This window comes from Myotis yumanensis, unplaced genomic scaffold (assembly GCF_028538775.1).
Source record: "Myotis yumanensis isolate MYYU_CA2020_CCGP unplaced genomic scaffold, mMyoYum1.0.hap1 SCAF_2, whole genome shotgun sequence".
NCBI classification, from domain to species: Eukaryota; Metazoa; Chordata; class Mammalia; order Chiroptera; family Vespertilionidae; genus Myotis; species Myotis yumanensis.
In genome coordinates, this window is record NW_027223753.1 from 115265215 (window position 1) to 115292241 (window position 27027).

The following is a 27027-nucleotide window of genomic DNA, read 5'->3' on the forward strand; positions in this document are numbered from 1 at the left end:
AGTGGATATTGAGTTGGTACTAAAAACGTGATTAACACCCATAGATGGAAATCTTGTGGGGGGGTTTTCTGCTAATTTTTTGGCAACATGAGCTAAGCAGGTAGGTGAAACTGAAGAGAATCTGGACAATCTCACATAGCATAACTGTTAACCAAGTTAAACAGCCTCAAGTCATTTTGTATTTTCCAGCAAACATATCTTAAGTATGGAGAGTATTATAGTAGAACATTACAAAACATGCCGATGTTTTTTGGAATTTTTTTTCAAGTGTGGAAGAAACTTTTCTGGTATGTAAACCAAGGTAGAAATCATATGGGCACACTTCATAAAGGAAATGGAACCTTCCAGAAACTCTACATTTACTAGTACTTTAAAATCTTTAAGAAGTTACCCACTATTCAGCTTAAAAGTTGATATTTAGAGAGAATTCATAACTTACTTTGGTCCCAGGGCTGGTTCTCAAGCCATGTTTTGTACACTATGCTACACTCCACCTGCTATCATTCTTGCCTAATCCTTTCTAAAAGCACTGATTCTCAAACTTGGATGCACATTAAAATTAGTGTGTAGTATAATAATGTAGTAAATAATGCTGAGCCTGGGCCCATGGAGCTTCTGATTTATATGATGTGGAATGTGGCCTTGGCATTTGGATTCTTAGTTTCCAAATGATTCTGATGTGCAGCAAAGTCCCAGAGCCACTGCTCTAAACTTAGTTCTCAGTGCATTTCCTTCATTGCCTGCAGCAGAATTATGTGTGACCTAATTTAAGATACATCTCCATGTGCCTTGGAATTTATTTAAATATTTTAATTTCACAAAAGAACTGGCATTCAACATTAGTGCAACACTTATAATTACTTGAAGGCAAAAAAGAAAGAAACATGCTGAGTTACATTAGACGCAAAGACGGATAAAGCATTGGAAATATTTGATGTCATAAATGGCTATACATATAGTAAGCAAATAGATCACTTCTGAAATTTACATTTCATAGCTCAGTATTTTTCATTTTAAATTAATTTTAATTAACATTTGACATATTATTTGCAAAAATTGAAACTTAACATTTACTTTTGAATTAAAGATCACAAATTAAATTCATTAATAGCATTCAATACCAACTTATAGTGTGCCACTAGAAAAATCTATTCAACTTGTCAGCAGGAATATAAATTCATATCTATTATGTTAAATTTGTCCTGCATGGTATTCTCTATTAATGAAAAGCAAATATATGAAATATACTTACTCCCATCTTTGTTGTCATATTATAAAAATCATTGCATAAAGTCATGCAAATGACAAAAATCGGTGATCATAAGCTGTAATTATTACTTTTCAAAGATGGTTTAAACTCTATAGAAAATCGGATGAAAATCAGAGTCCACACGCCCGTAACAGAACGTTAGAGAAAGACTGGGGGCATCAGAGCGCTGGCGTCCTGGCCATACTCCACTTTGTGGAGGTCTTCATGCCGTGACTCAGAAAGGGCTTTGCAATTTTAAGACAGATGCGATTAGCACAGATCATACTCAAGTTTTAAATGTTTAACAGGAGAATTTGAAGAGTGAAACAATGGACCTTGACTGATTGAATTGAAAGAATTCTCCTTTTTGATCAAGGGATTATAAATGCATACATTTACACAGTTACCATTTTAAAATTGTCATAACCGTGAAAATAAATGAGGTTTTTATTGTTTCTAACTATATAAACTCAATAAGAAGTTGGCCTTTGGAGTTAGGCAGATAAAAGGTTGGTTATATATAATTTATGTTATTTTATAAGGATTAGGCCTCTTTAGAGAGAGTTACGTTTATGTGTAGTCAAAGCTCAATAAAACTGTTGTCTAAAACTCACTGTATCACTTTTCCATTTCAGAAGTTGTACAGCTAAGTAGATAAAGACGGTAATATCAACACAAAGGTGTGGTTTACCTGTGCCACTGGTCCACAACAGCCTTGGATGGCAGCCTCCAGAGTATTTTGGGTTTGGGTTTGCCGATGGCTGAGCAGTTCAGTAGTAATTTGTCCCCAAAATTCACCTCATTCCATGTCTGGGATGTAGATTCTATCCTGGGGATGGTCTCCCGCTCCTCCATTGTGAGAATTACCACCCTTCTGTCGGAGCCAGTGGAGCTGGTCGCAATGCATTCATAAGTTCCCCTGTCTGAAGAGGCTACGTTTCTTATATACAGCGTCCCATTGGAAAATAAGAACAAGTTGGAATCAATAAGCTGTAGTGGTTTCACTTCAGTGCCATCAGAGAGAACCCAGTGAACACTGGGCTGAGGAGTTCCTTTTGCAGTGCAGGGCAGTTTCAAACTTGCACCCCACGTCCCTGCAATGACCTGCCTCCTTTGCTCGAGAATGACAGGCGGGGCGGCGATGACTTGCATTTTAACCAGCAGTGAATCCTGGCCAGCGGAGTTGCTGGCCATGCATTTGTAAAAGCCCCGGTCATAAATGCTGAGGTTGTGGATGACCAACGTTCCGTCAGATGTCACCAGGGCCTGCCAATTCCCTTTGGATGATTCTGAGACTACTGTTTGGTTTGGGAGAATCCAGGAAATCTTAGGCATTGGCCTACCTTCAGCTCTGCACTGCAGTTCCGCAGTGCTTCCGGAATGGACTGTGATCTCTTTGGTATGTCTCTCCAGGATCCTGGGGGGATAGGAAACCACAGACAAGGTGACCTGAAGGTGGTCTTTGCCAAATGGATTGGATGCTGAGCACAGGTACTGTCCACGGTCCTGAATGTCCACCCTCTGTATGGACAGGGTGCCATTGGGGAGCACCTGGAACCTGCTATTCTGTTTCCTTGTAGACAAATCAAGCCCTGAAAAGAGAAAGAAATATACAGCCACAGGTCATCAAAGTTTAGATAGAAAACAAATTGTTCAAGTGGAAGTCTCAAGAGGAAAGCTATCTTTTTTGTTAGACTACTAAAAACAAATATATTTAAAATTAAGATACCTAGTCTTCACATTGCTAAAATTATTCCTAGAATTTTTTTGATCCCCATAGCTTTCATTTAAAAGCCCAATGGTTCAATAAAATGACAATTACCTCTTTTTCAAATCATATCTATTTGGATCAGCTTTCAGAGCATTTCAAAAAATGTTCCTAGTTAACATGTTTTAAAAACTTCGAATGAGCAAGAGAGCCATGCAGTAAATGTCAAATGAGGATAGTAATAGTTTCAGTATTTTGGAGAAACTTGAAACTGATTCATTGGGTGCGCAACCCTGAAACATTACACATTATTTCCCTTGTTTCTTAACTAAAAAAGACAAACTTTTAAATACCTAATGAGACTCTGGTCCAGTGGATGGTAGGCAGTGGGTTTCCCACAGCCTCACAAGGAAGAAAGGCATCTGAGTCGGCCGGGACAGTAAAACTCGCTGCCTTTCCTCCAACTATTCTGGGCCTTTCGAATATATTCCTAGACAAAGGCTCAAAGGGAAGAAGTTCAGGAGTTTTTATTTTCTGAGCTGTTGTCTTATCAGAGCCACTCTTTGCAGTCTTCTGTATGTCCCAGTTTGGAGCATGAGTGTTGTCCTCTGGCAAGCCTGGAGTAGGCAACATGCTCACCCCTGGCATTTTGCCTTTTGGGGCAATTTCCAGGTAGGACTTATTCCAAAAGTGGTTTTCTGACCTAAGAGAAGGAGTCAATTTAGAATTCTGTGGTTTAAATGTTATTTGTGCTGGCATAGGAGTAAAAGGTACCAGACTAGAGTAGATAAAGTAGGTGGTTCCAAATGTGAACTTGGCATTTGGATGAGCCTTGGGAGATGTTGTAACCTCTGCTGCTAATTGCTTTGGATTAGCATTGCTACTTGAAGGTTCAGGCAGCTGGAACATTGTATTTGTCTTCCTCCGAAAAAGGGGAGTTGCCACATTGTTGGTAACTGCGCTCGGGTTACCCGAGGGAGGGGAGGAGGAGACTGGCATTGGGGCGGCACTGCTGCTTAGGAGCGGTGGCACGGCTGGGTGTCCAATGGGTGTGTCCCTGGCTGTGGGCCTCTGGTGCAATGTGCTGGGCGAAGTGCTTTCAGAAGCAGTTGTGCTCTTCGAAGTCTGAGTAGTCTCTTGGGATGGTTCTTCAATTACATCTGTCCTATTAAGTGTTCTTGAATAAAGATCAATTGTGCCTGCCATTCTCTTGGTGTTTTCTAGGCGGGGACTAGTGAAAGCAGAGACACTGGGCTCAGCTGCAGTTTCTGCTGTGGTTGGAGCAGGGAGCGTCACAGCAGGGGGCGTAGTGAAGCCAGAACTCAAGCTGGCAGAGCTGCTTGGGTCCTTCCTGCTTGGATGCTCCTTTTTGCTTTGTACTTCTCCTGTGCTGGGTCTGGTTACTTGGGTTTTATTAATAGTGATAGAAGCAGGGGCAGTAAGAGGACTTGTCAGCGTGGCTATTTGCACTGATATGAAATTTGTATGGGGTTCCTTGCTTGAGCTACTACGAAGTGTTGGGGAAACGGGTGGGAAGGGCAGCTCTCCTACTGCGGGAAGACTTCTAGGATGGGGTGTGGGGGTGGCACTGTGCAGAGCAGTAGCCAGTGTTACAGATGGAATTTGCATCACATTTGCTGAGTGTGCTGTGAAGTGAAAGGGGGAAACATTATCTGTGGGTAAAGCAGGAAATGTTTGAGAAAGCACTGTGGCTGTGCTTTCTTGTGAACCAAATGTATGCTGACTCTTTAAGCTCCCTGTTTGGATATGGTTATTTACAAAGATCTGACGCCAGGGAATTTTCCTTCTTGAAAGTCTTGTAAGGGCTCTAGTCATAGGCATAGATGGTTCAGTGGCAGGACCTGGAAGTGGTGATGTAATCATTGAATCTCGTTTAGCTTCACTGATGTTAGACAATGTTGGGTAACCAACATTTGTTCCATGAGTTTTCTCCATAGTTATGGATGTTGGGGCATGAGTCAAGACTGCACCAGGTGGAGCCACTTGGGTACTTTCAGCACTGAAATCTTTTACCGTGGGTGGTGTTTTCTCAGTAACTACATTTGCTTTGCTATCAGGTAGCAATGATGGGCTAAGGTTGTAGACTAGGGTTGTAGGCTCTGCTGCTATGACCCTGGCAATGTTAGCTTTGGGGAGGGTGATGGGAGAAGAAGTTGGAGAAGACAAGGTTGCTCCCTCAGAGGTGGGAGTGGTGAGCTTCTCTATGGGAGCACAGGACGGGCACACGGCGCTGAGCTCTGTGGTACTTTCTTCAGAAGACCCCCTGGATGGTGGCCTCACAAAACCACGTCTCTGCCATGGGAGGACTGGAGTTCTGTATGGACGGATAATTCGCCCTCTCCCCCAGATTTTCCTCCGTCTGCCAAAGCGTCTGGACAGTGCATTATTAGTTGCATTATTCCTAGGGGTCTGTATCTGAGAGTGAGCAGCACTGTATGGGCCTGAAGGGAGCCTTGAGGTGCTAAGCTTTTGAGTCACGTGAGAATTGAAGTAACTGCTTCTGGGTTCACTTCTTCCTGTTACAGATGGCTGGTGACCATTTGTGGCATTTTCCGATGTTAAGACTATACCAGTTTTGCTTTTAGCATTACTAAGTATTTTGGTATTGACATCTTTGATCTTCGTCCCCACTGTTATTGGGGGTGCACTTTGCAAATGCTCTCTTCTCCTACCCGTGTCGTCAGCATCCTGAAATCGAGTTGTCTCAGGTAGTAGAGGAAAGACAGTGGATACATGTTGGTTGTTTGTGTCTTGCATTTTGCTTGATGTGGTTGGGTTTATGTTCCTTGATATGGCTGTAGCTTCAATAGTAGTAGATAGTTTAAAATCTATTTGTTTTTCAGGTGGTGGCAACTGTGGACTGACAACTGGTGAGACTTCAGTACCAGTAATTACAGTTGCCACGGGGCTATCAGATATTTTTCTGGAACCAGCAGGCACTGTCCTTTCCAGAACACTGGACACTTTAGTTGTGAGGACCATCAATTCCTCATCTGGAGGAAGCATGCCCGAAGAGTCCCCTTCCTCACCAGGTATTTTTAGGAGTTGGGTGACCTGTGGAGGTGGCCTCGCTGTGGAATTTTCTTGATTCTGTGGCATTGTCTTCTTTTTAGCTTTCTCCAGAAATTCTGCCCAGTGCCGTGGGTCAATTCTCTGAGCAGAGGGTGGGAACTGCCTCCTCTGCTCCCTGAAACGTCGGTTTGTTGAGTCTCCATGCTGCCGAGGTCTTAAATCCCGATAGTTGTGCTTCTTACTTGTACTTGTGCTCAAGACTTGCTTTCCAGCCTCACCTCCCATTGGAGCAGATGTCAGGGGTTGTGCAGCTGGTGGGTCCTTCAGGTGCACAGTGGGATCGGGCTCATCAAATCCAGATCCATCCATTTCTATGTTATGCTCCACTGGGCTTGGCCCTTTTATTTTGACTGAAACTTGATTAATCAAAAAATCAACCCCTGATGGGTTGGCTGCAACACAACGATAATAACCCTGGTCTTTTGGGGTGACCTGTAATATTCGTAGTGTGCCATTGAGAATCTGTTTCTCTCTTGAGGACTGAGAGAGCACAGTGTTTCCTGGGAGAACCCAGCTAATAGAGGCATCTGGGACACCAGTGGAATGGCATGGAAGGTCAAGTGTTTCACCAATGAAAACGGTATGATGAGCCCCGTTTTCATGAAAGGGTTCTGTGTAGGGCTCTACCACAGTAATCCTATAAGTAAGAATATCTGCATCAGCGTAATTGGTGCTTATGCAGTTGTAAGTGCCTGTGTCAAAACTATCAGCCATCTGGAGTTCCAGTTTTCCAGTTTTGTCTATTAGGATTCTTCCATCCTCACTAACATATGGGGCTCTCACTTTACTCCCATCAGCCAGAAGCCACTCCAAATGTGGGGCGGGGTCTCCTTGGCCTGGGCAGTCTAAGTCAATGGTCCCACCAGCCACAACAGTGTGTTCCAGTTTAGTATTGCTATCCCTGAGAATCATGGTCCATTTGTGTCTTACTGGCCCCATCTCTGACCGTGGTAAAGTGACCTGAGCATCACTGGAGAACTGGATCTGCAATGTATTGAGTGTGGTGGCAGTTCTGTTTAGCTGCAAGGAAATTTGTTCTTGCATTAACCAAGGAGGATCTGCTCTGAGACCAGCCTCTATGTTGGTAAAGATGTCTTCAGGCTTAGGAGCCATCTGTTTATATTGGTAGTAGAGTTGTGGTGTTTCAGTGACCAAGTGGCTCCTTTCTAGTATCAGAGGAGAGTCACTGTACAAAGCCAGAATTTGCCACACCGGCCGAATGTGACTATAGTCTATGTTACACACCAGAAATGTAGAAAATGATGTATTTAGCGTGATGTAGTCATTGTCTTCAGTGAATGCAATAGACGATGTCCTTGATGGCCTTTGGATACTACAGGCCATGTTAGCTTCATTCCCAGACTGGTCTGTCATATTCAAAATGAGGGAGCCGAAGGGTGCCATGAACTTTTGGGGAGAGATGGACACAGAATTGCTGTCTTCCACAATAGTCCAGCTCTTCAGTTTCAGAGATGGATCAATGGTTGGCTTGACACACAGGAAAGCTGCAGCTGGGACTGTAGCTAAGGGCTTGCCTTTAGAGGTCTTGGGGTTCATGCAGAGTGGACATTGCTGAGAACTGGAGAGACTTCTGTCTTTTTTGCATTTTATGATATCTAGGAAAAATGACAATTGAATTATTGCTAGTTGTGGTCTCTATGAATTAATATTTGAACATTTTGAAGCAATAGCCTCTACTAGAATTTAAAACAACAATTTGGAAATTTCAATGTTTAATAAGAAGTTTCCTAATTTTTTTGTCCTTAGGTTGATTTCTAAAAAAACATATTATCTATATATGCTGCCATAATATTATATTCATAGGCACAAAGATTTTGTCTGTCTTGTAGAAAGTGCCTGAGACATATGTGCTACTCAATGAATATTAGTTGAATAGAGAGCTTTCTTATCTGGGGAAACTAAATGACATGCTTATGTTTGTTACTTTTTTTATTAACAGTAATTCAGTTCTATTTGCTCATTTTAATGTTTTGAGTCATAAACCTTCATTGTCCTTTAAAAGATAACATATTTGATAAATTTTAACTCCTTGGATATCATTAAAAACCCAAGTTACTTTCCATTATCCAAAAGAACAATAATTGAATTACAAGATATCTTGACCTGGTCTAGCTACCCCTATGTTCATAGCAGCACTATTTATAATAGCTAAGATCTGGAAACAGCCCAAGTGCCCATCAGTATATGAGTGGATAAAAAAGCTGTGATACATTTATACCATGGAATACTATGCAGCTGTACAAAAGAAGGATCTCTTACCCTTTGAGACAGCAAGGAGGGACCTGGAAAGCATTATGCTAAGAGAAATAAGCCAGTCAGAGAAAGACAAGTATCACATGATCTCACTCTTATGTGGAATCTAATGACCAAAATAAACTGATGAACAAAACAGATCCAGAGACATAGAAACATGGGACAGACTGTTGAATCTCAGAAGGAAGGGTGGTGAGAGAAGGTAGGAAGAGGTTAACCAAAGAACTTATATGCATATGTGCATAACCCACGGACACAGACAATAATTCAGTGAAGGCCTGGTGGGTGGGGTAAGAGGCAGAGGGAGGTCGGGGCAGGGGAGGGGAGGGAAGACATATGTAATACTTTCAACAAAAAAGATAATTTAAAAAAAAAAGGATGTTGCCCTAACCGGTTTGGCTCAGTGGATAGAGCATCGCCTGTGGATTGAAAGGTCCCAGGTTTGATTCTGGTCAAGGGCATGTACCTTGGTTGCGGGCACATCCCCAGTGGAGGTGTGCAGGAGGCAGCTGATCGATGTTTCTCTCTCATCCATGTTTCTAACTCTCTATCCCTCTCCCTTCCTCTTTGTAAAAAATCAGTAAAATATATTTTAAAAAATAAAAAGACTTGCCATTCACAATTTTCTAAAAAAAAAAAAAAAAATAGAATGCAGAGAAACAGATGATGCAGGAGATAATGAATCAGGTAGAACCAATCAGTAGGAGGCAAGGATTTGGTCGAGCATGAAGTGTGACTGAGTGGAAAAGTGAAGGAAGACCCAGTATGAGCATGAATCTATTGGAGAAGGATCAGGTTTAATGAGGGAGAATATTGTACCCAAGCCATGGGGCAGCCCTTCAAAAATCTGACGTTTTGGTGAAATCCAAAGCATGAAAGTCTTATAGTGCTAGGAGCAGCCCAAGCCTTTACAAATCATAGAAGCCCCTCTTTTAGGTATCCCATATCACATGCCTGACCACTTATTTAAAATGACTGGTCACTGGTACTTGGTAAGAGTACAGAGTTTTACTTTCCACATATGCAGCTGGGGACTTCCATGCTGTTCCGTGCAGTAGCTCCCATCTTATGCACAAGACACAACATTTAGAAGAACTAGACTTCTAGAAAATCTCACTTACTGGAGTGGCTGGACAGGGTCCCATCACCTTCCACTTATGCACAAGTCCTCTCAAAGGCTTAAGAAGACCCTTGGACCATGGACTCAATATGTACTTTAGTGTGATAAGTAATGCCAGGTAGATCTAGCTGCTCAGCTTTCTTCAGCACATTTTAGAGCCTAAGCCTATGCAGAATGGGTAGCTGGCAAGCCTGGGTACCTTAGAGCCTGCAGGAGGGGCTCTTCTCACTCCCTGACTTACCAACCAGTTGTATGTGACCGGGGGCTCAGACCCTGCAAGAGCAGAGGACATGGCAGACTCTGGCTTAATTAAAACCTGTCACAGAATCAGGTGCACATCTTGCTCTGCTTATTATTGCTAGCACCTGGACCAGAGTTAGCAGGCCCTGGCCATCAGGTATTTTGCCTCAGATGCAAATCTGATTATTCCCTCTATCACTTCCATTCCCTCTGTCACTCTAGGTTCCAATCACACAGAAATGCTTTCCATTCCCCATCTCTACCACGTCCCATCAGGATCTGGCATGTGATGTTGCTTCCACTTCCCATACACATGGTCTGACACCCCTCTCTAACCCTAACTACTTACATCCTTCAGGGCCCAGCCAAACAACACTTCTTCCAGATGGGCTCCCTGCTTTATGTTCTGGTATTTCCCACTTCTTTTATCCTACCCCTCCTCACCGGCTATTACAACAACTTGTCTAGTTGTCTGCCTTCCCACAAGACTGTGAGCTCCATGCTTGTTCATCTATGTGTCCCAGGCCTGGCCAACTGATGCTCAGGAAAGATTTTAGGAAGGCAGGGAGGCAGGCCTATTTCTAAGACCATGTTTTTAATAAACTGAGATAAAGTCTTTTGACTGAAGATGTTTTTCAGTGGCAGCTGAACAGCAGGCAGTGTTGATAGAGCTACCAGTGCCTGCACGCATACAAGTACTGTCATTTCTATTGCAGTGTTTTTATTGAGCCACATGTGCTATTGGGACTACATATATTAAATTTTCCACCTAAAATGTTTTTATTAAGGTTACACTATGTTTTGGCATTAAAACAAAAAGTCATTATGAATGTAAAAAAGTATAGAAACAGAGCAAACAGCAGGACACAAATTTAATATTTGTAAAACACATTTTTATCAGAGGAATGGCCACAGATCTGTATTTTATAAAAAAGCAACCCCAGGAGCTGTCTGGAACCTAAAAAATGGAAGAATACAAATAGATGATGCTGTTACATTGGGCTACCAACATGCATGCAAAAGAACACCAAGTAAGGTAACTGGAGGCACAAGAAACTGGCAAATCTCGTGGAACAGATGAAACACATTTCAAAGCAGAAGTTGATGTGACTGATTCACGAGGGTTGTAAGACTATCATCAATTAGACATGACTGAAAGACGTTAGCCCTCATGGGTTTATCTAATTATTACTTTATACAATATATATAATAGACATATACACATACACACACAAAGAGTTTTGGGACATATTAAGATCATTGATGAGTAGTGGACATTTGTAAACATCATCAAAATGTCTTCTTAATTGATAAAAGCTTAGTTTAGCAAAAATTGAGGACCTACTATGTCCTCGGCACATTCTAGGGGCTCAGGATAGATAAATTAGACTTAGAAAAGGCAACAGACATCTAGTACTAATAAACATAATAAAATGTGTCCATTCAAGAACAGAAGTGGACAAAGTGGTGACATGAATATTCTACAGGAATGCGGGGTGTGGAGAAATAGCCAGGCTTCCCAGAAAAGGTGAGAGGTGAGCAGAGTTTGCTGGCTGGGAGTCCATCAGGCAGAAAAGGAAGGAAAGTGCTCCAGGCAGGAAAGCTGCAGGTATGAGGTGGTAAAACAGGTTGGGTGTGTCTGCGATGGGAGGGTGGCTGAGAGTTGGAAAGGAAGGAAATGAGGCTGAAATTGGGCAAGGAGCACCCTGGGAAGACCTGGCGTGCCCAGCTACACACTAGGGCTACAGAGGCTCAGGCTGTTCTCTAGGCCAGGGTCAGCAAACTTCTTGTGTAAGGGCAAGATGGTAAAGATTTTAGATTTTGTGGACCATAGTTCTCTGACCCAATGACTCAACTATACCACTGTGGCACCAAAGCAGCCATAGATGACATGTAAGACTGAGGCATCACTGTGTTCCAATAAAACTTCTTACAAAAGTTTGTTGAGGGCTGGATTTGGCACGTGGGCTGTAGTGGGCCAATTCCTGGGCTCTAGTACACAGAATAACTGATTCCTACAGTGGTGTATTCTACCACTGAAATGTAAACTGCTAACAAAGTATATACTAGCCTGACTTTATTACCAGAGCATGTACTTAGCAAAATGGCAAGGAAGTCTGACACCTTGTAGGGCCTGAGCACAGCTCATTTTCTGTCTGGGTACACAGCTGTCTCCCTGTGGTGTCATCTTTCTTTCCTCTTTTCACGGCTGCATTTCTCACATAAGTTTTCTCTATTTGCTCACTATCCTCCCCTTATAGCCCAGCCAACAACCCCGTCGTTCTTTCTAATTCCTCATCTCCCTTTATCTCTCCATGGTATCTAAAAGTGTTGAGAAGCCCCCGCTCAATTCCTACTGCCTTTCAAACGTCTGTGAAGCTATACCCAGGTGTGGTCACTCACAGTTCGACCTGTCATTCCCCAGATGTGAACCACCTGAGCATGTCCTGGGTGGGTTCCTGTTTCTGCCCACTCTGGTCCACCCTGTCTACTGCTCACACTCACAGATTGCTGATCCCTGAAACAAGTTTCAGTAGGAAACTGTTCAAAATCCTTCACTGTAAAATCTTCCTTTTTTTAAAGTATAAACATTTTAGCCTAGGATTCAGCACTCCCTCAACTGGTTTCAAAACACCTTGCATCTACACTGACCCTATGCCAGAAAAACTGGGCCATTCATTGCCCTCCTCATGAAACTTATTATCTGCCTTTATGTATAAAGCAGAGTTTTTATCCCAAATACATTTTAGAAAAAGATCTGGACTTTAGGCTTCTGCTTTTTGAGTTTAGCTGTGTGACCTGGGTGGTAAAGAAAATAATGATAACACACTTATTGCGTGCTTATTTCATGTCATACATTGTGCTAAGCACTTTGTGTGCTACTTTAACTATTCTTTCCAGTTATTATTATTATTCCTATAGTGCAGCTGAGAAAATTGAGGTGTAAAGGTCTAAATGTCAAGCCGAAGATACCTAACTTTTCTATGCCTCAGTTTCTTCATCTATAAATTGAGGATTATTGTGAGCGTTGAATAGAAAGCAACTAGCACGACGCCAGCACAAACTGAGCGCGCTGCCTCCCTGCTTCTTCCTCTCTTAGTTGTTCTTTTCCTGTCGATGCATCTTTCATGCCCAATTTCTCTCCTTTTTAGTCAGGGCAGAATAATTTTTACTAACTTTGAGCTTCTATAGAACAAAATCTTCAATATAACTGTCTGATGTTTTACATTCATAGCCTGATTATCTTTTTATATGTTTAGTATATTCACCTAGAAGATTCTAAACCCCTGGAAAGAAAAGAGGGTGTTTATTGGCCTAATATACCTCACAACGCCCAGTTAATTATTTTTTATTAACTTTTAAGTACTTATATTAACTGACTACATACATACATATATGACTGTATACATATACTAGTATGTGCCATGTATTTATATATTTCACAGCAGTAACTTTAAACATTTTCCTCTTTTCTCAAGCTTTCAACCTTGACCCCTTCCTACCACCTCCCTCAGGCACCTCTCCCACCACTTCATGAAGGAGGAAAAGCTATCAGATATGATTCCTCCACCAGACCTAGGAACTCACCTACCTCTGTGTCTACCTAGTCCTCCTTTTTCCTCCTACCTCCTAAGGAAACCCCTTCAGCTATGGTTGGATTTCTTGTCCCCCGTCTTCTCAGGGCATTTGCTCAGCTCGTGATCTGCTCCTTCTGCAGTGTTGTCACCTTTCACCTTGAACATGCTCAAGTCCCTCTCCAATTTGACTGCACGTTTCCATCTGCCTGCCACCTTCCTCCTTCCCTTCAAGTCAAACCTCTCCAAAGAGTAGACTGCACCCTCGCCCCTGACCTTCCCCACATGGCAACCCAGCTCTCATCATTCTTTCCAAAGTAAACAACCATCCCCCTTTGATGATGAAATCAAGGGGTTCCTTTCAGTCATTACCTTATGGACTTAAGAATGCAAGGTCCACGAAGGCAGGAACCTTAATATGTCTTTTCATTTCTGGATCCCTATATGCTCGGTGGCACACAGGTTTATGATAATTGCTTGCTGACTGAATGGATCTTTCATTCTTCATGGTAAATTATCCTTTCCCCATCAAAGAACATTTCATACCCTGATTGTTTTCTTTTCTGTAACCCACTAGAAGTGTGGTTAGAGCAGAGACAGTGCCCTTGGTATTTCCATCACCTACCACAGTAGAGTGATACCTTAAATAGAGTTGGAACCTTAAATAGAGTTCCAAGAATTATGTATTGACTGAATGACTGGAAGGACGATAAGAAGAGGAAGGGTTTTTATGGCTATGGTATAGGGAAGAATAACACACACACATTTATTATTTCCCCATTTACCAAAAGCCAGGGGTAGTGATTGGATCGTCAACCTTTGAAACAATGAGCAATTAATTCATGAAAGAATTAAGAGAATTTGTTATTACTGAATTATTATTTAGGCTTTGTTTCTTCCCACCTAAATTACCTTGATCTCCTCACTTACTGGTAAAGCACCTCCAGCCAGGTTGCTTCTATTGCATTAGGACAAAGACATAAATGGTATAGATACCTGGCTTCTCCTGTATCCAGTCAGACAACCATTTCAAATGACAGTCACAGGTCCAGGGGTTCCCGTGAAGATAGAGGCTTTCCAGATCAGGCATATAGGAAGCCATGTCTTGAGGGAGGGAGCTCAGAAAGTTATCAGACAAGTATAGGTACTTAATAAAAGATGTTTTAAATATCTGGAGGTAGCGCAAAGAGACAAATGTGTCTGGATGGAGCTTAGTGAGCCTATTTCCTTCCAGGTGCACCAGTCGGAGAAAGGTGAGTCCATAAAAAACCTCTGGGTTTATGAACTCAATATTGTTGTGGTCCATATGCAAACGTGTTAAGCTCCTGAGGCCATAAAAAGTATCCTTCTGAAGCTTTCGGACTTTGTTATAGCTCATTTTTAAGACCTAAGAATAAAAAGAACATTTACCTTGTCAAAGGAATGATCACAAAAGGGAAAAGCATATCAATAAAACATATGCTGAGATTAATATAATGCAGTGGGTGTACCTTGTTTGAGTCTTAATTCAAGCAAATTAATTGCAAATTAAAAATGAGACCATCAGATAAATTGAACACACAAACATTTATTATACTAAGGAATTGTTGTTAGAATTTTAAGAAACCAGAAACACCAATTAGAAAGAATATATGCACCTCAATGTTCATAGCAGCACAATTTATAATAGCTACAATTTGGAAACAGCCCAAGTACCCATCAGCAGATGAGTGGATTAAAAAGCTGTGGTACATTTACACAATGGAATACTACACAGCTGTAAAAAAAGAAAGAACTCTTACCATTTGCAACAGTATGGATGGACCTGGAGTGTATTACGCTAAGTGAAATAAACCAGTCAGAGAAAGGCAAGTATCACATGATCTCACTCATATGTGGAATCTAATGAACAAAATAAACTGACGAACAACATAGATCCAGAGACATAGAAGCATGGAAAAGACTCATGAATTTCAAAGAGAATGCAGGGGTTGGGGAATGGGTGGGGAGTGATTGACCAGGGAATTTATATGCAAACTAGAGGCCTGGTGCATGAATTTGTGCATGGGTGAGGTCCCTCTGGGTGGCCTGCAGGGATCAGACCAAACCAACAGTCCAATGCCACCTGCAGCTCCTACCTGCCACTTCCGCTCATCCTGCCCCACTGTGCCTGTTGTGGGCTCGTGCCCAATTAGTCCTGATTGGGAGAGGCTCGCGCTGCCACAACAGCGCTCGCCAGCCATGAGCCCTGCATCTGGTGCCCTCCCAAGGAGAGTGGCCTGCAGGATTGGGCTGAAAATGGCTCTCCAACATCCCCTGGGGGGACCTGGATTGCGAGAGGGTGCAGGCCAGGCTGTGGGACCCCACCGGTGCATGATCAGGCCAGGGAGGGACCGTGGGAGGACTCCAGGGTGTGTCTGGCCCATCTTGCTCAGTCCCATTGGCCAGACCCCAGCAGCAAGCTAACCTACCAGTTAGAGCATCTGCCCCCTGGTGGTCAGTGCACGTCATAGTGAGGTGTTGAGCAGACTTAGCATATCATTAGCATATTATACTTTGATTGGTTGTTCAGTTGTTCTGCCACTCAGTCTATTTGCATGTTACCCTTTTATTATATAGGATATGTCTAGCCCATGGACACAGACAATGGAGTAGTGAAGGCCTGAGAGCGGGGAAATGGAGAAGGTCAATGGGGAAAAAATACCCACAAGAAACAAAGGGACATCTGTAATATTATCAATAATAAAGATAAAAAACAGAATAAAACAGATATAATAATAATATTGTGGTTATTTTTAAAATATTCCTTAAGCTTGAGATATGTATTGAAGTATTTATAGATGAAACTTTATGATATTGTGGATTTTGTACAAACAATGCAATGAAATGGAAAAGACGTGAGTGAAGGTACAGGGAAAACCATCTGATATGTTGATAACTATTGAAACTTGGTGATGCTACACTGGGGTTCATTTTCTTATGCTACTTTTGCATATAATTGAAAACTTCCATGCTAAGATTTTTAAAAGTAGCTTGATATTTCATGTAAATTTAAGATTTCTTCAACCTGAATTTTTCATAAATATGTTGATTTTATTAATTTATTTCTCACATTTATAATGGTTTTCTTTTTAATTAGTTTTTATTTTTAGTATTATTATTTTTTACTATTGACTCTATTACAGATATCCTCCATTTCCCCTTCCTTCACCCACCTTTACCTCCCTCCATTCTGTCCCCATTGCTCTCAGGCCTTTGTGTCCATGAACTAAGCATATGTGCATATATATTCTTTGAAAGATCTCTTCCTATAAAGGTTTTATTGATACATGATTCACATGCCATAAAATTCAGTGGCTTTTAGTATAACAACTCAGTGGCTTTTAGTATAATCACAGAGTTATAGAAACATCTCCACCAACTAATTTTAGAAAATTTTCATCAGCCCAAAGTAAAAACTGATACTCATTAGAAGTCCTTTTGTGCATCCTCCTTGCCAGAGTAAACCACTTATTTACTTTGTTTCTATGGATTTGCTTGGTGTCAACATTTAAAATAAATGGTATCAAAAGAATTGGAAAGAGAACAACAAGAAAAACCTAGAGTAAGTAGAAGGAAGGAAATAATAAAGATTATGGCAGAAATAACTGACTTGGAGATTTAAAAAAACAAACACACAATACAAAAGATCAATGAAACCAAGAGCTTGTTCTTTGAAAAGATAAATAAGATTGATGAACCTTTAGCCAGGTCCATCAAGAAACAAAGAAAGAGGACCCAAATAATTACAATCAGAAACAAAAGTGGTAAAGTAACAACTGACACCACAACAATACAAAGGATTATAATAAAGTACTATGAACAACTATATGCCAACAAGCTGGACAACCTGGATGAAATGGAAAAATTCCTAGAAAAATACGATCTCCCAAAACTGAATCAGGAAGAATCAGAAAACACAAATAGGCCACTAACAATTTCGGAAATTAAAGCAGTAATAAAAAAGCTCCCAGCAAACAAAAACCCTGGTTCAGATGGCCTCACAGGGGAGTTTTACCAAACATTCAAAGAAGAACTAGCACCTATGCTTGTTAAGTTATTTTTTAAAAAATCCAAGAGGAAAGAACACTTCCAATCTCTTTTTATGAGGCCAACATTATCCTAATTCCAAAACCATATAAAAACACTACAAAGAAAGAGAACTACAAGCTAATATCCCTGATGAACATAGATGCAAAAATCCTCAACAAAATATTAGCAAATCAGATCCAGCATTGAAATTAGAAAGATCATACACCATGACCAAGTAGAATTTATTCCAGGGATGCAAGGTTGGTACAATATTCACAAATCAATAAACATGATATATCACATAAACAAATTGAAAGACAAAAATTACATGATCATATCAATAAGCCAAGAAAAAGCATCCAACAAAATCCAATCCCATTTTTGATAAAAACTTTCAACAAGAATGAATAGAGGTTTCATAACTCAACATAATAAATGCCATATATGACAGGCAACATTATACTCAATGGGCAAAAACTAAAACTATTTCTCCTAAGAACAGGAACAAGACAGGGATGTCTGCCTTCACCACTCTTATTCAACACTAGAGGCCCGGTGCATGAAATTTGTGCACTGGCAGGGTGGGAGAAGCCCTCAGCCAAGCCTGTGCCCTCACGCAGTCCAGGATCCCTCATTCCTTATCACCCGCCTGCTCACTGCTCCTTATCACTTGGCTCACTGCTCCTTAGCGCTACCGCAGAGGCGGGAGAGGCTTCCATCACCACTGCTGTGCTCACCAGCCATGAGCCCGGCTTCTGGCTGAGCAGTGCTCCCCCTGTGGGAGCACACTGACCACCAGCGGGCAGCTCCTGCATTGAGCGTCTTCCCTCTGGTGGTCAGTGCGCATCATAGTGACCAGTCATTCTGGTTGTTCTGCCATAACGGTCACTTAAGCTTTTATTATATAAATAGTAATGGAAGTGCTAGCCAAAGCAATCAGACAAGAAGAAAACATAAAAGCATCCAAATTGGAAAGGAGGGAGTAGAACTCTCATTATTCGCAGATGACATAGAAAGCCCTAAAGATTCCACCAAAACACTATTAGATTTACTAAAGGAGTTTGGCAATGTAACAGGATACAAATTAACACAGAGAAATCTATGGAATTTTTATACACCGATAATGAATTCTCAGAAAGAGAAACCCAACAAATAATCCCATTTACCATAGCAACAAAAAAATTAACATACCTAGGAATAAACTTAACCAAGGAGGTAAAAGACATACTTGGAAAACTATAAACATTGAAGAGAGAGCTAGAGAAAGATATAAACAAGTGGAAAAATATTCTGTGTTCATGGATTGGTAGAATCAACCTCATCAGTATGTCTGAACTACCCAAAGCAATCTACAGATTTAATGCAACCCCTATTAAAATACCAACAGCATATTTCACAGACAAATACTCCAAAAATATATATGGAACCAAAATAGACCCCAAATAGCCAAAGCAATCTTGAGAAACAGAACAAAGTGGAGGAATCATAATACTAGATATTAAGCTATACTACAAAGCCATTGTAATAAAAATAGCCTGGTACTGGCACAAGAACAAAAATATAGACCAATGAAACAGAACAGAGACCCCAGAAATCTACCTAAGCCATTATGCTCAATTAATATTTGACAAAAGAGGCATGAACATACAATGGAGTCAAGATTGTCTCTTAAATCAGCGGTCCTCAACCTTTTTAAACAGGGGGCCAGTTCACTGTCCCTCAGACCGTTGGAGGGCCAGACTATAGTTTTAAAAAAACTATGAACAAATTCCTATGCACACTGCACATATCTTATTTTGAAGTAAAAAAACAAAACGGGAACAAATACAATATTTGTATTTGCATGTGGCCTGCGGGCCATAGTTTGAGGACCCCTGTCTTAAATAAATGGTATGGGAAAATTGGACAGATACATGCAAAAAAATGAAACTAGACCACCAACTTACACCATACACAAGAATAAACTCAAAATGAATAAAAGACTTAAATGTAAGATGTGAAACCATAAAAAACCTAGAAGAAACCATAGGCAGCAAAATCTCTGGTAGCAATATGTTTACCAATACATCTCCTAGGGCAAAGAAAATGAAGGCGAAAATAAACAAATAGGACTACATCAAAATAAAAAGCTCTGTACAGCAAAAGAAAACATCAACAAAATGAAAAGGGGGCCCACTATATAGGAGAACATATTTGGCAATGATACATCTGATAAAGGGTTAATATCCAAAATATATAAGGAACTCATACAACTTAACAAAAAGATGACAAACAACCCAATTAAAAAGGGGGCAAAAGATCTAAATAGATACTTCTCCAAAGTGGACATACAGATGGCCAAGAGACATATGAAAAATGCTCAAAGTCACTGATCATCAGAGAGATGCAAGTTAAAATGACGAGGTATCGCCTCACACTTGTTAGAATGGCCACCATCAACAAATCAGAAATGACAAGTGCTGGTGAGGTTGTGGAGAAAAGGGAACCCTAGTACACTGTTGGTGGGAATGCAGACTGCTGTAGCCATTATGGAAAACAGTATGGAGTTTCCTCAAAAAATTAAATATGGAACTGCCATTTGACTTAGTGAGCCCACTTCTGGGAATATATCTTAAGAAAGAATGTATGTACCCCTATGTTCATAGCATTTCAATTTATATTAGCTAAGATCTGGAAATAGCCCACATGCCCATCAGTAGATGAGTGGATACAAAAGCTGTGGCACTTTTATGCAGCATGGAATACTATCTACACTAATAAAAGAGAAACATGGTAATTAGCGTATGACCGCTACCCTTTTCATTGGCTAATCAGTGAGTATATGCAAATTAACTGTCAGCCAAGATGGCGGCCGGCAGCCAGGCAGCTGGAAGCAAACATGAGGCTTGCTTGCTTCAGTGAAGGAGGACTCCAAGTTCCCCGCCTGCCTTGCCGGCCTCTGAGCTGGCAGTTTGAAACTTTGTAACAAATATAGAAGCTAAACAAAACCCCGCTGGGATCTCAGAGCTGGAGTTATACATTGTTTCGATTATAGAACAGCAAACAAACCAGATACCAGCTTTCAGCAGCCGAGGCCTCAGAGCTAGAGCCAGAGCTAAAGCTGGCACAGAATAAAAAAAAAAAAAGAAAAAAAGAAGTGGTTGGGAGCTTCAGTCAATCCCCAGCCTGAAGGCAGCCCTCAGCCCCTCACCCAGACTGGCCAGGCACCCCAGTGGGGACCCCCACCCTGAAGGGTGTGTGACCAGCTGCAAACAGCCATCATCCCCTCATCCAGGCTGGCCAGGCACCCCAGTGGGGACCCCCACCCTGATCCAGTACACCCTTCAGGGCAAACCAGCTGGCCCCCAGGCCTCTATCCTATATAGTAAAAGGGTAATATGCCTCCCAGCACCGGGATCAGTGGAGCCGCGAGGCCTCCCGGCACCGGGATCAGCGTGACAGCGGGCAGCGCCCAAACCCCCTGATCGCGCTGTGGCTCTGTGTGTGACAGGGTAGAGCCATAACCTTCCCATCGGCCCGGCCCTGAGTGTGACAGTGGCGGCGCCCCAACCCCCTGATCGGCCCTGCTCTGTGCATGACAGGGGGGAGCTCCCCAACTCCCTGATGGGCCCTGCTCTGTGCGTGACAGGGGGTGGTGCTGCAACCTCCCCATCGACCCTGCCTTGAGTGTGACAGGGGGTGGTGCCCCAACCCCCCAATCGGCCCTACCCTGAGCATGACTGAGGGTGGCATCGCAACCTCCCAATCCGCCCTGCTCTGTGCATGACAGGGGGTGGCGCCCCAACTCCCCAATCAGCCCTGCTCTGAGCCCGACCAGGGGCTGCACCTAGGGATTGGGCCTGCCCTCTGCCACCCAGGAGCAGGCCTAAGCCAGCAGGTCGTTATCTCCCAAGGGGTCCCAGACTGTGAGAGGGCACAGGCCGGGCTGAGGGACCCCCCCTTACCCCCCGAGTGCACAAATTTTTGTGCACCGGGCCTCTAGTCTTATATAATAAAAGGGTAATATGCAAATTGACCCTAATGGCAGAATGACCAGAAACGACCGGTCGCTATGATGTGCACTGACCACCAGGGGGTAGATGCTAAATGCAGGAGGTGCCCCCTGGTGGTCAGTGCACTTCCTCTCCTGCCTCCGTGGCAGCACTAAGGATGTCCGACTAACAGCTAAGGCCTGCTCCCCACCGATGGTTCTCGGGCTGCCAGAGGGAAGTCTGACTGCCAGCTTAGGCCCGATCCCTCAGGGAACAGGCCTAGGCTGGCAGGTGGACATCCCCTGAGGGGTCCAAGACTGCGAGAGGGCACAGGCCAGGCTGAGAGACCCCCCTGAGTGCACGGATTTCTGTGCACAAGGCCTCTAGTGCAGCAATAAAAAATAAGGATCTCTTACCCTTTTAGACAGCATGGAGGAGCCTGGAGAGTATAATGCTAAGCGAAATAAGCCAGTCAGAGAAAGACAAGTATCACCCATAAGTGGAATATAATGAACAAAATAACCTGGTGAACAAAATAGACCTATAGACATAGATGAGTGGAGCAGACTGTATAATCTCAGAGGGAAGGTGATGGAGGGTGTGTGGGTAGAAAGAGACCAACCAAAGAACTTGTTTGTATATATACATAAATCATGGACACAGACAATAGGGGGGTAAAGACCTGGTGTAAGGGGTGGGGACAGGCTATAAGGGATGAATGGGAGAAAAAAAGGGGCACATGTAATACTTTCAACAATAAAAAGAATAATAATGAAAAAATAATATAAAATAAATGGGATCAAGAACATGTGGTCTTTTGTGTCTAGCTTTTATTTTTAATTTGCCTGATATTTTTAAGACCCATCCATGTTTACCATGCATCAGCCCTTCATTTCTTTTTATTGCTGAATAGTATTTCATTATATACATGTAACATATTTTGTTTATTCATCATCAGTTTATAAACATTTGGGGAGCATTCTATTTTTTGGTTATTATGAGTAAATTGATTTTAATTGATTTTAAATTAAATAGTTTTTGAATAGGTCAATTGTGTGTGGGTATTCTTTAACTTCTTCTTCAATTATTACGCATATCTCTACAAAAAAAAGACAAAGAAATGCTAGTAAAAACAATGGTTTCTCATAATTTTTCCTGATTGGACACAATCTGTCATTTTTGTTGAGAGTACTTTTCTGGAATACCAAGTTCCCTAATAAGCAAAGACAAACTAAATTGGGAGTACAAGCTCAATCTCAATGGTCCTCAATATTTGTTCAAGACCTGGTGGCAAATATATATGTGTGGAGAAATTAATGAAGAATATGTATGCCATCTAGTCCTCTGAACACATATATTCCAAATAAAGCCTGAGTAAGTCAAATCAACAGAATCCCATACCTGGATTGACTTCTAAGGCTTTGCCCAGCTCTAGTGTAATGTCAAAGGCTCTATGCACATGGCATTTTATCTTTTACTAGAGGCCTGGTGCACAAAATTTGTGCACGGGTGAGGTCCCTAGGCCTGGCTGGCGATCAGGGCCGATTGGGGCCAGGTTGATCAGGACCGGGCTGGAGAGGAGATGATGGTCGCTGAGCCGGGTGCAGAAGAAACAGGCGCCGGACGCTGATGCTGCCATCATCAGTGCCCTGCCACTGTGCTGTTCCCTGCCTCGCCCCTCCTTCCCTCACTGTTGTGCCACCACCATGACAGGCAGGTGGTAGGCTGATCAGGGCCTGCCCGCCAGGGGGAGGGATGTGGCATGGGAGGTTGGCTGCCACCCCGAGGAGGGAGGCAGCCCTCAGTCCCCCTGGAAAAGGGGCCGCGACCATTGCCACCCACTCCCTGTTGCCCATCCCAGCTTAGGGACCAGCTCCAATCAGGTAACAGGGCCTGCAGGCCTGGGAGAGGGACCACAGGAGGTTGGCCAGCTGGGGGGAGGTTGGCCGTGGGAGTGCACTGACCACCACGGGGCAGCTCCTGCGTTGAGTGTCTGCCCCCTGGCGGTCAGTGCGTGTCATAGCGACCAGTAGTTCTGATCGTTCCAGTCATTCCGTTCAGTCTGGTCACTTAGGCATATGTATGTGTGTGTGTGTGTATGTATATATATATTAGTAGATAGATAAGGATGTTACCGACAACTTATTTTATTACACTGTATTTTATCAGAAGCATTGGGAGACAGATTTAAAATCAAATGTGGTTGTGCTTTTTCTGAACAGTACTAGTAGTTTTATTACCATTTATTAAAATTAATAGATGCCATGAATTGTGAACTTCTTGAAGGCCTCAAGTCCTACTTAATGTAGACATGTTAATCTATATGTCTGCCTTTCACTGTGCTCCCTCTGATCTTGTCCTCAGATTTGTTCTACCTTGTACTTCCTCACCTACTGGAGTGATCATTTTTACAATACTTAACACACATTCTTGGAAGTCTCCACAACTTTTCAAAGTTTTTTTTTTAACAAGGCAGGGCATAAGTAAATAAAGTGAGACTAAAAAAATATAGTGCTGTATAGAAAGCCAACTTCTAAGATAGCAATTATATTTTGGAATCTGATTCAGTTCCAATATGAACATGCCTAGAAGTAGCCTTTTAGGATTAAATTTTAAAGGATTAGTGCCCAGCTGGCATGGCTCAGTGTTTGAGTGCTGACCTATGATGCAGGAGGTCACAGTTCAATTCCTGGTCAGGGCACATTCCTGGTTGCGAGCTTGATCCTCAGTGTGGGGCATGCAGGAGGCAGCCAATCAATGATTTTTTCTCATGATGGATTTTTCTATCTCTCTCTCTCTTCCTTCCACTCTGAAATATGTATATATATATATATATATATATATATATATATATATATATATATACTATTCACTGGGTAATCACTGGGTATTAATATATTTTCTACTAGCTTGAGGTATGAAAACTTGCATCAGAATTTCTTTATTATTCTAATTTCCACATACTGTTGCATTAAAAAAGAAAACAGTTCTTTGACATTCTCTCATGTCTACTTCTAATTTACAGAATGTTGGTTTTTGGATGCTGTAGGAACAGGCAGTTTTTGGAGAAACATCTTACCTCTTTAACCTGCCCCTTTCCCACCAGGTCTCACCTGCAAGGCCTGCAAATCTGAGAAGGTCTTAGCCGGGATTGTGTGAATGCCATTGCTGTGCAGCATCAGTAATTCCAGCTTATTCAGGCCGGAAAAATCTATTTCTGTCAGTCTGACCAAGCTGTTGTACCTGAAATATAAATGGCATTCTAGGCATAAGCTAAGCCTGTCAACTCAAGTTCAAATGTCAAAGCAAGAGCCAACATATGCATACACGTGCACACACACATACAGGCACAGGCACACACACACCGATGCCTCTCTTGTTGCACCTGTGCTCTAAGAAGATAACCCAGTGCTTGAAATATTGAAATTCATTAGATGCCACAGAAGGTCTACCCTCCTCCAACCCTTGCGGTCTGTTACAATCACCTTATTCACATTCCCAGAACATGCCACATTCCTTTTCACTTCAAACCTCTAGGTGTATGCTGTTCCTTCAGGTTGGTCCCCACCCCACCCCCCTTTGTGAACATTTTTAAGACCCAGCCCATTCTTTTATCGCATGTTCCCCTCACTCTCCCAGGTGGAATTCATCATTATAAAGTAGTGACTAAGAAACCTGGGCTCTGAAGCCAAATGGTTTGGCTGTGATTATGTACTCAGGCACTTGGTAGTATTAGGAGTGTCCCTGAATAAAATCAGTAACCTTTCTGTGCCTCAGTATGCTCATTTGTACAATACAAATAGTAGAAACTACTCCAAAGGGGTTAGGAAGATTAAATGAGCCCAACCAGTGTGGCTCAGTGGTTGAGTGTTGACCTATGAACTAGGAGGTCATAGTTTCGATTCCCTGTCAGGGCACATGATAGAGTTATGAGCTCGATCTCCAGTGTGGGGCATGTAAGAGGCAGCTGACTAATTATTCTCGTCATTGATGTATCTCTCTCTCCCTCTCCTTCTCTGAAGTCAATAAAAACCTATTTTAAAAAAGAATGACACTTTATAAACTTTAAAAAAAAAAGATTAAATGAATGAATACATGAAGAGTGCTTAGCTCAATGCCTGGGTATAGAAAGCATACAATTAATGGTAGCTATTATTGTCAGTGATTGTTCCTAAGTTCATTTGCTGTATTATGGTTCTTATTAAGTTGTACTAAATGTACATCTGTCTTCTCCCTTTAACTGTAGTTCTAGCCCTGGCTGGTGTGGCTCAGTTGAACATGGTCCAATCAAAAGGTTGTTGATTTGAATCCTGGTCAGGGCACATGCCCAGGTTGTGGGCTTGATCCCTGGTAAGAGGCATGCAGGAGGCAGCCGATGGATGTTATGCTCTCACATGAATGTTTCTCTCTCTCTCTCTAAAAATCAGTAAACTATTAAAAATACCCCCCCCCCCCCAAAAAAATCGATGGCTTTTAGGAATTAACATATATTTTCTTCATTGAATCCCTGGTACCATCCATTGTGTTTGGCACACAGTAAGTTCTCACTAATGTCAAATAAATTATATTAAGTTTGAGTACACATATGTTCATATAGTTGTTTATGAATTTTAAAATTATAGCCACCTTTTGGTAGATTTAATTAGGTATGCATTTTAAAAAGCACTTATAAATAAGTCATCTTGTATGGAAAAGAAAAACACCCAAGGGCCTTCAAAAAGGACCTAACCTATGTTTCACACATATCTTTTATATATAGAAGGACACTCCTAGCTATCCTGTTATCTCTTACTGATATATCATAACCCTAGTTCTTTTTATAAAATTTATCTTTACTGTTGAAAGTATTACAGTGTCTTTTTTTTTTTTTTTTTTACCCCACTGACCCCTCCACTGCACCTCACGCCTTCACCACACTACTGTCTGTGTCCATGGGTCATGCATATATGCATATAAATTCTTTGGTTAATCTCTCCCCACCCACTTCCACCTCTCTCTGAGATTCGTCAGGCCATAGCCCTAATTCTTAACAAGAGCTTTATTATTTTCCAGTACAAATGTAGCCAAAATGAAGCTTTTCTATAGCCACAGGCCTGGAAACCTACCAAGAGTCACTTCAGGTTCTAGAACTTTCTCCTAATAAAAGTTTATGAGTTAAATTTTCTTATTGGCCCAACAAACTTAGAATCCTCATGCACTCATTTCAGAAGAGAAATATTATTACAATTGTGGTTAATCTCCCGAAGTCCTAAGTGTTCAGGAGACAATGCCTTCTTGAGAAGGGGACAGGACGAGGGCCCCCACGCACCCTAAATTGATACGTTCCACATTGGGCGGGATGCTGTCTGGGATGGCGGTCAGGTACCGAAATGTGCAATGCACCTCTGTGGGCACGTAGCAGGCACAGCGGCGAGGACAGGCGCTGCCCCCGGGCGTGGCCACCAGGCAGATCACGGCGAAGGAAACCAGCAAGCAGGCGATTCCTCCGCCTTTCACTTTCATTCTGAAAAACATCACAGCTCGGAGTTGTAACTATGGTTTGAGCAAAGGCCCAGTACAACCACACACAGTGACTCTGGTACCCTCAGAGGCCTTCCTGCAGGGTCCTTAGTGGCCAGTTCTGTTTATAACTGTTATGGTGGAACTCACTCTGTCCAAAGCCAGTGTGTGCTGGCCTCCCTTGGAGCTCTGTGATCAAGTGGCATTTTACTGTTGTGAAAATTCCTTCGTAGCTTTTCACTTGTTCA

At 42.2% G+C, this 27027-nt stretch overlaps 1 protein-coding gene across 1 annotated transcript in view; it reads right to left on the bottom strand.

Moving 5' to 3' along the window:
- Window positions 1-26782, bottom strand: part of IGSF10 (immunoglobulin superfamily member 10) — a 30011-nt gene extending 3229 nt beyond the window's left edge. The window contains exons 1-5 of the mRNA XM_070405974.1: window positions 26589-26782; window positions 24394-24523; window positions 14256-14646; window positions 3311-7666; window positions 1941-2841 (exon numbers count right to left, since the gene is read on the bottom strand). Coding sequence (XP_070262075.1) covers window positions 1941-2841; window positions 3311-7666; window positions 14256-14646; window positions 24394-24523; window positions 26589-26782 — 5972 coding nt within the window. The remainder of the gene's footprint in view (window positions 1-1940; window positions 2842-3310; window positions 7667-14255; window positions 14647-24393; window positions 24524-26588) is intronic.
- Window positions 26783-27027: the final 245 nt, after the last annotated feature.